The sequence below is a fragment of the Rhinolophus sinicus genome, linkage group LG04, assembly GCF_036562045.2.
Source record: "Rhinolophus sinicus isolate RSC01 linkage group LG04, ASM3656204v1, whole genome shotgun sequence".
In the NCBI taxonomy this organism is placed as follows: domain Eukaryota; kingdom Metazoa; phylum Chordata; class Mammalia; order Chiroptera; family Rhinolophidae; genus Rhinolophus; species Rhinolophus sinicus.
Genome location: NC_133754.1, coordinates 128,766,964 through 128,782,331, shown reverse-complemented (window position 1 = coordinate 128,782,331; position 15,368 = coordinate 128,766,964). Strand labels below are relative to the sequence as shown.

Sequence of the window (15,368 nt, the reverse complement as noted above, 5' to 3'; positions counted from 1 at the left end):
TTTTATTTTTTTAAATGAAGAAATCTCATGATTCTTCAATGCGTTTAAATATCTTAACATTGGGACAAAATCGGTAGGTTTACTACAGCTTCTAAAATTTTTGCTGTCTTGTTGAAGTTGGCTTGAATCAGTCACTATTTCCATAGTGGGATGTTCTTAAAGGTCTGTTAAACTAAAGATTTAAAATGAAATATGATACCTAATAAGTAATCACAGTTCAGTTTGCTTATTTTTATTTTTTTGACTTATATTTCTATGATAACAACTTGACTGTTTTAAATGTGAAATACTGAATTTAAAAACTAAATATTTTAAAAATACCTGATTTGACTGATGATTGCTTTCAATTCACTAACACTTAGAGTGAATTGTTTTAGCTCCATGTAGGCAGCTTGAGTTTCTTATACTACCTATTGTGAATGTATTAAAAGAACACTATCAGAAGAGTTTTACAAATGAAACGATCACATTTTGATTATTCTCTACTGGATATTTGGAGCATAGTTGTGGACATTAATGTGTGGCTAACCTCTGAGCAACAAGAAAAATATATTGTATATATGCAATCAATTATTCAGCTCACTGTCCAACAAATTTAAATGAAAAACTGTTTGATAAGCTTATATTCTAGAAATTTCATAGGCAAAGGAATGAGCAGGTTTTTAGTGCTAAGCGATACTCTGATCACTATACTGTTTTACATCCTGGAATTTTAAATGAGGTCTAGAAAATTTTCCTTTAAATTGCGAGTTTCTGATTCTAAGACTAACCCTGAAGTTCCAAGATTAAGTTGTATACTTGCCCCTTGAAATTTTTATGCTAAGTGAATATTTCAGATGAAAGCAAGCAGCAAATATCAATCAACACATTTCATACTTTTGTGACTTGGAAAATATTTGTGGACTATAAATAATTCCAAATGCAAGTATTATTTGTACCTTTCTCTGTTGAAACATGTTGATCATGTTGTGTTGCTATTCTTGACATGAGTTATTTATGGGAAGTGAATTTTATTTTGGAGTCCAGTTTGTCTATTGACATGTCTATAGGAACTATTATAGATATATTTATGATGACAGTAGTAGTATTTTTAAATCTTGGCTTCCCTGTTCTCTGCTAGGTATCATAATCCGCTTTCAATCATATACACACTTTGAGTGTGTGGTAGTTCTGGTTTTAAATAATTCTAAATTTCATGTGCTTCCCCTTTGCTCCCCCCACCCCCCAAATCTTTATTCTTTTCATCATTAAAAGAAAATGCACCTGGAGGTTTTTATAGCCTGATATTTTTATTAAGAATAAAATGTATTTGTCTTGCAGTATTTTAAACAATAAAATAGAGTTGTGTTTTGTAGCTAAACATTTTTCAAAATCTTATCAGTTCTATCATTTCTAATTAGTAAGTATGTAAAATTTTTGCAGAAAATTTGTTAAACCTTGATGTGTAATGACCCAAGTCTACTTCTCAGTCAGTCTGTATCCTTCTTTGTTTAATAGCCTATGGCATAAATTGAAGTTAATTATCAGGGCTGACAAGTAACTCTGTCTTCTGTCTGCTTGCAGAGTCTCTCCGAGGCAAAGATGGAGCTGAGAAGAAAAGATCAATCTCTGCGTCAGCTCAATAGACATCTTACCCAGCTGGAGCAGGACAAGCGTCGACTGGAGGAGAACATCCATGATGCAGAGAGTGCTCTCCGCATGGCAGCCAAGTGAGCATTTGGACCTTGGGGAGATCACTTAAAACAGACAAAAGATCAATTCTTACTTTCATGCTCCGGGTTTTAGCCCTGGATAACACAGTGTTAGAAAACAAAAGTACAGCTGTCTCTCTTTGAAATTCTCTGATATATCCTCAAAAAGAGAAAACTCTTAACTCAACATTCTAAATGTATATTTTATTGAGAAACTTCAGAAAAGTGTAAGTTTCTATATAACCTCTAATTATGTGTATTTTGGGCTCTGTTGTAGTGTTACATGTTTGAAACCATGTTTTCATTAATATGAAATCTAAGACTATTTAAAAGTTATGCATAGTTTTTTCTATCACATATTCAGTATCCCCTGTGCCCCACTGCCCTCCAAATTTTGCTCTGCACATATTATAATTCACTAATATTGCAAGTAATATTTCCATAAACAAATGTTAGTATACAATCAACATGTATATCATAGCATCTTTTGAAGTGTAATAAAAACATATCGATCATGGAAAAGTCATTTAATTTTATAGCTGTATATTCTAATATGTTAAATAGAAAACATATACAGTTTTCAGAGTGGGCAACTATGTAAATGTGATGAGAGTGTTTTTCCTTTTATCAGGTAATCAAGTTGACATACACCGTGAAGTTCAAATTGAATAGTTCTCTTGGGTATTTTATTTGTTCCCCACATTAAATTACATGGACTACTTTAAGATAGTCCTTTGTACAACCGTATGTCTTAAAGAAAATCTATTTATGGATTAAAGAAACATCTAATTTTAGTAAACTCAGTATTTTCTAAATTTGGAATTCTGGATTCCTGTACTTACAAAAATATATATATTAATTAAAAAAATTTGAGACAAACTCTTGTTAAATGCTCATCATGAAATATGAATGTAGTAAACTAAATCACAGAATGGGGGATCTGCAGTCTTAGGACATGCACAGCTTTGCCAGTGGGCTTGGGAAATTGCTCATACATAATGAAAAATTCAGTTTACACAGGCCAAAATATGGCATGTTTGAATACCTACCAGTAGTTTTTTTGAAAATTGTAAAGTTCTATAACATTGCTATAGCATATCAAATATATATAATTGTCATTTTTCAAAAATATAAGTTTGACTAAATCAGCTTTTTGTTTTCTTTGTTCAGTCTTGTTTCCTCATATCAAATGAGAAGCTAAGCCTAGGTAATTTCTAGTGTGTCTTATAACTATGAAAATTCTGAGATTAAGGAAAACAAGATAAAACCCCCAGGTTCATATTGTGTCTTTACAACATTGCTGCTAATTCAGGAATTTGGCTTGTTTGTGAAATTTGGAGAGCTAATACTTTACTTACAGTTTTCAGTTTATAATTTACCATTAAATTTTTGTCTTCAGCATTTTCATCTAAACTTTTATTTAATTATTATGGTCAAGTTTAATATACAAAGCTAATAGAAGAAACTAGTAACTTTGTTTAGTTTTAGTCAAGGTCATAGATGGTTTGCGCGCAGTTATTATAGCAAAAAAAGACTATACAGAAAGAAAATATTATTTTGCCAAGTGTGGCCATTTATAATATGTCCCCACCACGAAGATTTTAAAATTATTTTTCATTAGAAACCAAAAGAATAAAAGTTTAGACTTTTCAGCACATTGAAAATCAATAGTATAACCCAGATTTTGTTTTTCTTTCTTTTTTTTCACTCTTTTTTGACTTTGAAGATGTCCTTAAGATGTTTTCCTCTTCTAATCTATGGCAGGCAATATAACTGAAGTTAAGAGGTAAAGGTGGAAATATACCAGTGAATATAGTTAGGTTTTATACTTTTAGAAGGCGTGTAATGATAACTAATCCTTATTTTTCATTAATAATGACTTATACTAAAATGTATAACAGTTGAAGTAAGGCTTGGGTTTTACTAACACTTAATATTTTTTTCTTTCTAGAGACAAAGAGTGTGTTGCTAATCATATGAGAACAATAGAAAATATGCTTCATAAGGTACTGTAATTTGTCTTACATATTGCTCAACTTGTGTTATGATACCATTCTCCTTTTCATTATTTTTATTGAGCGCAAAGCACTTGAACTCATTTTGTCCTTAAAAAAATAAATTAATGAAAAGATCCTTTCAAATGACTGAAAAATTTATTTTTTACACTGCTATGTTGCATAATTTTTTTCAGAATTCGCTTTAGGTACTTGATAAAACTATGAAAATCGTGGTTTCCCTAAACTGATGTAATTGCACTTGAATTATTTGTGGTCTTTGCTGAATGAACCAGAGGTCATTAAGATTCTTATATATCGCATAATGATAAAATGTTTGACCACACTGTCTAACCTCTTACCACTCTTAAACCTACTACCCTATATATGTTTATATATAGAGAGGGGAGTAATGGATTGTATTTGGCAGTACTCACTTCCTTAACTAGGCAGTCATGTTTTTCAAGTTGTAATTTGCGTTACAACTTGAAAAATTATATTTTTAAAGTAGAAATTTAATAATGTTATATTCTCAGACTTGATTACTTCTGTATGGTAAATTGACTTTTAATTTGTAGTGATGAGTAGCATTATCAGGATTTTAGGATATTACTAAAAACTTAATGTATTAACTAACTGTATATTTTGTTAGCAATATAGGTTTAAAGGTGTGTTCACTATTTCATTATTTAAAAATAGAGAAATGTTATTTATATGTTTCTGTTATTGTCTAATTGACAATTTGTTGAAAGTATAAATACCAGATACTAGTAAGACATGGAATTTATGATGAATCATATTTAGAATAATTTTGTGAATCAATTTATTATATAATATAGTTTGTAAATCACTTAAAACTAACCCTTTTAAGGAGATATTTAATAAACACTAGCAACTAATATTTAATACATTATAACATTTTGGAAACACTAGGTCTCTGTATTCTATTCTTTTAGACAGTTTAAAAAGTGACTGCATTATTTCATATCACCAAAAGCATTTTGAAAAAAAATCTAATATTTTGAGTGCTATTTTTAAGTAATATTTGTTTGAAATATGATTTCTTCCCCTCCCAATTTAAAAAAGTTTAGTCAATCAGTATAGTTTAAATATAGGCATATCAAACTCATGTATGCAAGAAACCTGAAATTTAGATTTGTAGGAAAAGAGATCTCTTTGGATAGATATTTTTTGTGCTTTAGATAGGAAAAACCACTTATGTCATATATATGGCATACCTTTTTATACAGTTAACGTTGCCTTTAAAATCCAAGTGTTTGTTCATCTTTCCAGCTAGAGGAAAAAAGCAGTGTTGAATAGCAATTGTCTTGGGCAATGGATATTGATTGACATCAGAGAAAAACCATCATCGATATGAAATCTAAACATTACTTTATCCTTTCCTTATGAGAATGGCAAAATATATATATTTTAAATATAATAAAGACTGATTGCAACAGGACAATTATAATCATACATTTCTTCAGTTGCACTGCATGTTTTCATTTTTGTGTCATATGGAAAGAAAGAGATCTGCAGAATTAGGCTACAGTCCTGTAGATGTACTTTTGCTTTATGGCTTTTTTCCCCCTCAAATTTAATAGTTAATTATTTTGATTTATGTTTTTGGAAATTTCTATTTATATAGTGGTTGTTAAATTACTAATTTCTTTTAAACTTGAAGTGAAAATTTAGGAAGGGTTAATTGATTATTGGGCTAGTTCTGATTTTCTACAAAGTTTGGGTGAGAACGAATGGATTATAAGGAAGTGGCTGGCTAGAGAGTTCCTCTGAAGCACTCAGGTTGGTGGTAAAGAAGGTTGGCATGAAGACATGCCAGAATTCACAGGTTTATTTTCTGGCCACCTTGGACTGTTCAGTGGCATTTCCTGTCTTGAAGAAACTAAGAGTAGTATAGAAGGAGGGTCCAGGCTCTTTCACAGTACAGTGAAAATAAATGGTTGTGGTTACATCCAAACTCTTTAGCAAAGTTGATCTATTCAGATTTTCTCTTTGAGTCAGTTTTGGTAGTTTGTGTTTTTCTAAGAATTTGTTTCATCTAGGTTATCTAATTTGTTGACATACAATTGTTCACTTTCTTAGAATTATTTTCATTTTTGTAAGGTGAGTGTATATAACCTCTAATTATGTGTATTTTGGGCTCTGTTGTAGTGTTACATGTTTGAAACCATGTTTTCATTAATATGAAATCTAAGACTATTTAAAAGTTATGCATAGTTTTTTCTATCACATATTCAGTATCCCCTGTGCCCCACTGCCCTCCAAATTTTGCTCTGCACATATTATAATTCACTAATATTGCAAGTAATATTTCCATAAACAAATGTTAGTATACAATCAACATGTATATCATAGCATCTTTTGAAGTGTAATAAAAACATATCGATCATGGAAAAGTCATTTAATTTTATAGCTGTATATTCTAATATGTTAAATAGAAAACATATACAGTTTTCAGAGTGGGCAACTATGTAAATGTGATGAGAGTGTTTTTCCTTTTATCAGGTAATCAAGTTGACATACACCGTGAAGTTCAAATTGAATAGTTCTCTTGGGTATTTTTATTTGTTCCCCACATTAAATTACATGGACTACTTTAAGATAGTCCTTTGTACAACCGTATGTCTTAAAGAAAATCTATTTATGGATTAAAGAAACATCTAATTTTAGTAAACTCAGTATTTTCTAAATTTGGAATTCTGGATTCCTGTACTTACAAAAATATATATATTAATTAAAAAAATTTGAGACAAACTCTTGTTAAATGCTCATCATGAAATATGAATGTAGTAAACTAAATCACAGAATGGGGGATCTGCAGTCTTAGGACATGCACAGCTTTGCCAGTGGGCTTGGGAAATTGCTCATACATAATGAAAATTCAGTTTACACAGGCCAAAATATGGCATGTTTGAATACCTACCAGTAGTTTTTTTGAAAATTGTAAAGTTCTATAACATTGCTATAGCATATCAAATATATATAATTGTCATTTTTCAAAAATATAAGTTTGACTAAATCAGCTTTTTGTTTTCTTTGTTCAGTCTTGTTTCCTCATATCAAATGAGAAGCTAAGCCTAGGTAATTTCTAGTGTGTCTTATAACTATGAAAATTCTGAGATTAAGGAAAACAAGATAAAACCCCCAGGTTCATATTGTGTCTTTACAACATTGCTGCTAATTCAGGAATTTGGCTTGTTTGTGAAATTTGGAGAGCTAATACTTTACTTACAGTTTTCAGTTTATAATTTACCATTAAATTTTCGTCTTCAGCATTTTCATCTAAACTTTTATTTAATTATTATGGTCAAGTTTAATATACAAAGCTAATAGAAGAAACTAGTAACTTTGTTTAGTTTTAGTCAAGGTCATAGATGGTTTGGCAAGAGTTATTATAGCAAAAAAAGACTATACAGAAAGAAAATATTATTTTGCCAAGTGTGGCCATTTATAATATGTCCCCACCACGAAGATTTTAAAATTATTTTTCATTAGAAACCAAAAGAATAAAAGTTTAGACTTTTCAGCACATTGAAAATCAATAGTATAACCCAGATTTTGTTTTTCTTTCTTTTTTTTCACTCTTTTTTGACTTTGAAGATGTCCTTAAGATGTTTTCCTCTTCTAATCTATGGCAGGCAATATAACTGAAGTTAAGAGGTAAAGGTGGAAATATACCAGTGAATATAGTTAGGTTTTATACTTTTAGAAGGCGTGTAATGATAACTAATCCTTATTTTTCATTAATAATGACTTATACTAAAATGTATAACAGTTGAAGTAAGGCTTGGGTTTTACTAACACTTAATATTTTTTTCTTTCTAGAGACAAAGAGTGTGTTGCTAATCATATGAGAACAATAGAAAATATGCTTCATAAGGTACTGTAATTTGTCTTACATATTGCTCAACTTGTGTTATGATACCATTCTCCTTTTCATTATTTTTATTGAGCGCAAAGCACTTGAACTCATTTTGTCCTTAAAAAAATAAATTAATGAAAAGATCCTTTCAAATGACTGAAAAATTTATTTTTTACACTGCTATGTTGCATAATTTTTTTCAGAATTCGCTTTAGGTACTTGATAAAACTATGAAAATCGTGGTTTCCCTAAACTGATGTAATTGCACTTGAATTATTTGTGGTCTTTGCTGAATGAACCAGAGGTCATTAAGATTCTTATATATCGCATAATGATAAAATGTTTGACCACACTGTCTAACCTCTTACCACTCTTAAACCTACTACCCTATATATGTTTATATATAGAGAGGGGAGTAATGGATTGTATTTGGCAGTACTCACTTCCTTAACTAGGCAGTCATGTTTTTCAAGTTGTAATTTGCGTTACAACTTGAAAAATTATATTTTTAAAGTAGAAATTTAATAATGTTATATTCTCAGACTTGATTACTTCTGTATGGTAAATTGACTTTTAATTTGTAGTGATGAGTAGCATTATCAGGATTTTAGGATATTACTAAAAACTTAATGTATTAACTAACTGTATATTTTGTTAGCAATATAGGTTTAAAGGTGTGTTCACTATTTCATTATTTAAAAATAGAGAAATGTTATTTATATGTTTCTGTTATTGTCTAATTGACAATTTGTTGAAAGTATAAATACCAGATACTAGTAAGACATGGAATTTATGATGAATCATATTTAGAATAATTTTGTGAATCAATTTATTATATAATATAGTTTGTAAATCACTTAAAACTAACCCTTTTAAGGAGATATTTAATAAACACTAGCAACTAATATTTAATACATTATAACATTTTGGAAACACTAGGTCTCTGTATTCTATTCTTTTAGACAGTTTAAAAAGTGACTCGCATTATTTCATATCACCAAAAGCATTTTGAAAAAAAATCTAATATTTTGAGTGCTATTTTTAAGTAATATTTGTTTGAAATATGATTTCTTCCCCTCCCAATTTAAAAAAGTTTAGTCAATCAGTATAGTTTAAATATAGGCATATCAAACTCATGTATGCAAGAAACCTGAAATTTAGATTTGTAGGAAAAGAGATCTCTTTGGATAGATATTTTTTGTGCTTTAGATAGGAAAAACCACTTATGTCATATATATGGCATACCTTTTTATACAGTTAACGTTGCCTTTAAAATCCAAGTGTTTGTTCATCTTTCCAGCTAGAGGAAAAAAGCAGTGTTGAATAGCAATTGTCTTGGGCAATGGATATTGATTGACATCAGAGAAAAACCATCATCGATATGAAATCTAAACATTACTTTATCCTTTCCTTATGAGAATGGCAAAATATATATATTTTAAATATAATAAAGACTGATTGCAACAGGACAATTATAATCATACATTTCTTCAGTTGCACTGCATGTTTTCATTTTGTGTCATATGGAAAGAAAGAGATCTGCAGAATTAGGCTACAGTCCTGTAGATGTACTTTTGCTTTATGGCTTTTTTCCCCCTCAAATTTAATAGTTAATTATTTTGATTTATGTTTTTGGAAATTTCTATTTATATAGTGGTTGTTAAATTACTAATTTCTTTTAAACTTGAAGTGAAAATTTAGGAAGGGTTAATTGATTATTGGGCTAGTTCTGATTTTCTACAAAGTTTGGGTGAGAACGAATGGATTATAAGGAAGTGGCTGGCTAGAGAGTTCCTCTGAAGCACTCAGGTTGGTGGTAAAGAAGGTTGGCATGAAGACATGCCAGAATTCACAGGTTTATTTTTCTGGCCACCTTGGACTGTTCAGTGGCATTTCCCTGTCTTGAAGAAACTAAGAGTAGTATAGAAGGAGGGTCCAGGCTCTTTCACAGTACAGTGAAAATAAATGGTTGTGGTTACATCCAAACTCTTTAGCAAAGTTGATCTATTCAGATTTTCTCTTTGAGTCAGTTTTGGTAGTTTGTGTTTTTCTAAGAATTTGTTTCATCTAGGTTATCTAATTTGTTGGCATACAATTGTTCACTTTCTTAGAATTATTTTCATTTTTGTAAGGTGAGTGTATGTCACCACTTTTAGTCCTAATTCTTGGTACATCTAGTTGAGTTTTGTCAATTTTGTTGATCTTTTCAAGGAAAAAATTTGGTTTTCTTGATTTGCTCTATTAGTTTTATATTCTCTATTTTATTTGTTTCTGCTCCAATCTTTATTATTCCCTTGCTCTGTTTTCTTTGGGTTTAATTTGCTTTGCTTTTTCTACTTTCCTAAGATGGAAGGTTAGGTTATTGGTTTGAGATCTTTCTTTTTCTGTTTTTTAATGTAGGCATTTACAACCATAAGTTTATATCTGAACATTGTTTTTATTGCATTCCATAAGTTTTGCTATGTTGTGTTTTTGTTTTCATCTATCTCAAAATATTTTAAAATTCCTCTGTGTTTTCTTTTTTGATTGATTCATTATTTAAGATTGTGTTGTTTAATTTCCAAAACATTTGGGTATTTTCCACATATCTTTTTACTGTCGAGTTATAATATAATTCTGTATGGTTTGAATAGATACTTTTTTTTAATTTCAGTTCTTTTAAATTTATTGAATTTTTGGTATAGTCCAAAATATAGTCTGTCTTAATGAATGTTATTGCACATTTAAAAAGAATGTGTATTCTGCTGTTGTTGGGTAGAGTATTCTATATATATCTGTTATGTCCTATTGGTTTACAGTATTGTTCAAGTCCTCTAGTTCCTTGGTTATCTTTTGTGTGGTTGTTTTATCCATTAATGAATTGAGTTTGAATTCTCCAACTATTATTGTTCAACTATTTCTTACTTCAATTTTGTCAGTTTTTGCTTCATGTATTTTGGGATTCTGTTGTTAGTTGCACATACCTCTGGAACACGTTATATCTTCATGGTAGATTGACCCTTTTATCATTGTATGTCTTTTTTTGTCTCTTGTAAAAATTTTTGTCTGAAGTTTAATTTGTGTGATATTAGTATAGCCACTTTAGCTCTCTTGGTTATTGTTTGCATAAAATATCTTTTTCTGTCCCTTTTCTTTCAATCTATCTGTGTCTTTGTATCTTAGATAAGTCTCTTAAAGACAGAATACAGAATCATGTTTTTTAAATCCATTCTGCCAATCTCCAACTTTTAATTGGAGAATTTAATTAATTTACATTTAATGTAATTAGTGATAAGGAAGGACTTTTGCTATTTTTTTCTATATGTATTATATCTATATTGTTCCTCAATTCCTGTATTAGTCTCCTCCTTTTTTTGTGTGTTAAATAGAACTTTTCTAGTATAACATTTGATGTTCTTCTCCTTTGTTTTACTATATGTTTTTAGCTATTTTCTTAGTGGTTGCCTTGAGGATTGCAATTAACATCTTAATTCACAATAATCTAGTTCAAATTAATACCCTCTTAGTTTCAATAGTATACAAAAATTTTGCTCCTGTATAGCTCTTTCCCCCATTTATGTTGTTGTTATCACAAATTACATCTTTATACATTGTGTACCCATCAACACAGTTTATAATTAATGTTTTATATGATTGTCTTTTAAATCATATATGGAAAAAAGAGGAGTTACAAACACTGAATATATTAATACTGAGTTTTGTATTTACCTGTGCAATTACCTTTGCTAGTGTTCTTTATTTCTTCATTTGGCTTTGAATTACCTTGTAGTGCCTTTTATTTCAGGCTGAAGCACTCCCTTTAACATTTCTTCTAAGGCAGGTCGAAGAGTAATGAGCACACTCAGCTATTGTTTAATTTCTTCTTCATTTTTGAAGACTATTTTTGTTGGATACAGAATTCTTGGTTCACAGTGGTGTTTTTTTTTCTATTCATTTTGAATGTATCAACTCCAAAATTTCTATTTGCTTCCTTTTTATACTTTCTATCTCTTTACTTAGAGTTTCTCTTTTGGAAGACATCATTGTCATGGTTTCCTTTGGTTCTTTGTACATGGTTTCCTTTAACTATTTAAGAATATTTAAAATAAGTGATTTAAAGCCATTCTGTGGTAAATCCAATGTCTAGACTTCCTTAGGGACAGTTCTTATTAATTTCTATTTTTCTTGTGTATGGACCATGCTTTATTTCTTTGCATACTTCATAATTTTTTGTTGAATAATGGATATCCTGAATATTACAATGTGGCAACTCTGGAAGTCAGATTCTCCCCCATCCCTAGTGTTTGTTGGTGCTGCTTACTCTAGTAGTGCTTGTTTATTTAGGGACTTTTCTGAACTATTTTATAAAATTTGTATTCTTTGTCATGTGTGGCCATTGTAATCTCTGTCCTAGTAATTTAGTGGTCAGTTACTGTTTCAACAGAGATTTTTTTAAATACCAAGATTCAGATGTTTTTTTCTTTTTCTTGAATAAGCTTGTGGCTGCTTTCTGTAAAATTTCAGTGAGTTTCCAGAGTTCTGAAAAAGTTGACTTTTGACAAATTTTGCCAGTTTATTTTGTGGAGGGACTGGCTTTTGGAGTTTCTTACTTCACATTTTTGTTAACATCACATTATATACTTTTATTTTCCTAATAGCTTTGCCAATGGTAAGCTTCTAATATTACTGATAATATAGATGCTCAGGAATTGAAAATTTTTAAAAAGTTAAGAACCTCTCCAAACATGCTTAAGTATTTCTATTATGTTGGAAAAAAAGTGAAAATACAATAATTACATCGAAATAATTTTCTGGGTAGTGTAATGACTGGATGGATAGGACAATGTCTAGATTATTTAGGGTTAGGCATGGGAAAATTAGGTTAATTAAATATTTATTGGGTATTAACCATGTTCTTAGCAGAGAGCTGTCTTTGTTTACTATGGCTGGGGGTAATAGTAGAATTGAGTAAAATTTGAATGTAGAGAAGAATCTGAACCTTTTTGATAGTGATTTTTCCCCCCATTATTGTTGAATTAGCAGAATGGCAGGATTCTTGGAGCTTTTAGAGATTGCTTGAGTCCTGCAAGTTTAGAAGAATTAACTGAAGTGTTACCTATGTATTATCATAGTGCACTATGAGGTTTAAAGTTACCTCTGAACATTTACTGAGAGGTGTTAAATACCTTTTCAATAAGTTGTTTAAAAGATAAAACAGGAAATCACAATCCAGAAACTTCAAAAGGCTATCTAGAAGACCCTGCATATATAAATTCTCTAAATTTATCAGGCTGAAATGACACTGGAACAACAACTAGGGAGTTCCAGGAGTTTTGCTGAAGCCCTTTTAGATTTGCTTCTACAGTAAAGTTACTTAAAACTTCTAACCCATCATAAAACACATTACTTACTATAAATAGTTGAGCCTACAAAATCCTTTTGAGTGTATGTTATGTGCCAGGAACCATACCCACCTCTGGGGATATCTGTATCTATATCTATATCCATATCCATATCCATATCCATATCTATATCTATCTATATACCTATATATCATGGAATAACCTATATATGCCTATATCTATACATAGGCATATAGGTATATAGAGATATAGATAGAGAGATCTCCTAGTCTTCTTCCCTCAAGGTAGAGACACAGGTAATTCCACTATACCATGGTAAATGTGCACCAATAAATGCAGGTAGATAGAGTTATTCATTTATGAGGCATACTTAGAAAACCAAGGGGTGGGCGGGAGTTTTCTCAGAAGAATATTAATGGCTGGAAGGGGCTTTGAAGTGAGAGGACAGATGGGAAAAGCATTCTAGCAGAGAGAGTCACATGTGCAAGTGTGTGGAAGCATGACTAGCCAGGTAGCTTCAGCTAAGTATTAAATGCAAGTAGAGTACGAGAGATGGGGCTGGATGAGGTAGGTGGAAGCCAGGTCACGGAATAACTTTTTTGCCGTTCTAAGAACCTTGGATCTTTATCCTGGAGGCAGTGGGGAGTAAACTATGGTTTAAGCTAGGGAGTGATGTGGTCAGATTTCCTTATTGAATTTGGACTGTGTAGGGAAGATTTGCAAACTGCATGTAGTGAGTGATGAAAGGGGTTTTAAGAGCCATGACTCTGTAGGCTAGATGAGGGCTGGTGAAGGTGTGAACCAGATAGTAATGGTAGATGAAGTTGTGGAAAGGATATGAAACTTATTTAGTAAAATAGCAAATGGGGATGAGCAGGGCAGCGGAGGATGATTTCCAGGATGGGCAGTGTGATTAGCTGATGTTAGGAGTACAAAAAAAAAAAAAAAAGGAGCAGGTTAGTTAGTTAGTTTGTTTTTTCAGTTGGGAGAACAAGGGAGACAGTGATGAGTTTTGTTTTGGAAATACTGAGTTTCAGGTGATGTGGAGTGATCAGCAGGATATGTAAGTCTGAACCACAGGGAAAAAGTCAGATGAAGGTTTGAGATTAATTAACATAACACTTTCTGGCAAAGAAAGAAGGCCATATAACAATTGACAAGAGAAACAAGACATTATAGATAAATGGGAAGCTAGGAAATGCATTTTGAGAGATTAATTATGTCACTAGAGTTTGAAGTCCTTGAGGGATGGAATTCTCTCTCCTTAATTTTTATATCCTCAGCATCTATATCACAATGCCTGGTACCCAGTAGGCACTTAACGAATGTTTGTTAAATGAGTCAAGCTTTCACCATCACCCCGTCTCTAAACATAACTAAAGCTATCTCTAGATTCCAGAGTAAGTCTTGCTGATATTATAACTTGCTTTGTTTGATTGCTAAAAATATCATGTATATTTACTTTGCATAATCAAGAGTTAGAGGAGAAAGCCTGAATTCAATTTTAACAATGACTTGAGGAAAGAGGATGGTAACAATGATTATACGGGTAACAGCTAGTTTGATGACTATGAGAAAAAGAAAGATGATTACTTCTGTTATCAGAGTGGATTGTGGGATACAACACAGTCAAACAGGATCTGACAGGTGAATACTCTGCGTAGCCAAATCTTTAAATGTGACTTTATAGCCTTAAAAATGGTTAGCCGGAATACTTGATATTATAGTTATCTTTGATTTTTAGTATTTACTGCACTTAGAAGGAATACAAAGACCATGGAATATTTTGTTTTAATTTATGAAACGGACAGTATTTTAAAAGTTGAAACATGATCTCATGCCGCTAAAACCCAATTTTTAGTGACTCATTACTGACTCTCTAAATGTTACTAATGATCTTTGAACTCCTTTCCATGCTTAGTTTTTTGATCCTGGTTCTGAAGATCAGCTGTGCAGGACCATACAGGTGTTAGCACAGCTGGCTTGCTGATGACAACTCTGTCCATATAGCTGTCTTGTGTGTCATTATTCATATCATTTAGTGTCATTCTGACCTAGCCAAGCTAAAAATGGTACTCCAGCTCAAGCGGGATTTAAAAACCTTGACAAACTAAAGATAAGACACTAGAGAATGTCATATAGTGTGCTTAACAGTTTTAAGCTTAAACACATCTAAATAACTATTTTCAATGTGCATCTTTCTCTTTTGAAATAATTTACCCTAGGAAAGAAAATATCTCTGTGTGGAGGACTTTACCAATTCATAAACCCATTTCTCCATTCTCAAGTATGGGCTTTGTGTTTTTGAAATAGCTCAAGGTCACGACAGTCTATTTGTGGGGTACATGCCATGGTATATAATCTGCACTACAGGGTTATCACGCTGTCTAGTGCTTTATAATATATACATGATTAAATCACCCTGTTTTCCAGCTTCATAATTTGATTTGAGGGTTCA

The 15,368-nt window shown here is 31.2% G+C and overlaps 1 protein-coding gene across 5 annotated transcripts in view; it reads left to right on the top strand.

Moving 5' to 3' along the window:
- Nucleotides 1–15,368, top strand: part of CCDC171 (coiled-coil domain containing 171) — a 276,992-nt gene that overhangs the window by 174,324 nt on the left and 87,300 nt on the right. For 4 of the 5 annotated variants that reach the window (XM_074330355.1, XM_019739198.2, XM_074330356.1 and 1 more), the window contains 2 exons: nucleotides 1,564–1,709; nucleotides 7,532–7,586. In XM_074330355.1, the coding sequence (XP_074186456.1) occupies nucleotides 1,564–1,709; nucleotides 7,532–7,586 (201 nt within the window). Of the gene's footprint in view, nucleotides 1–1,563; nucleotides 1,710–3,642; nucleotides 3,698–7,531; nucleotides 7,587–15,368 lie in introns of all 5 variants that reach the window. The other variant, XM_074330354.1, reaches the window with a different exon arrangement.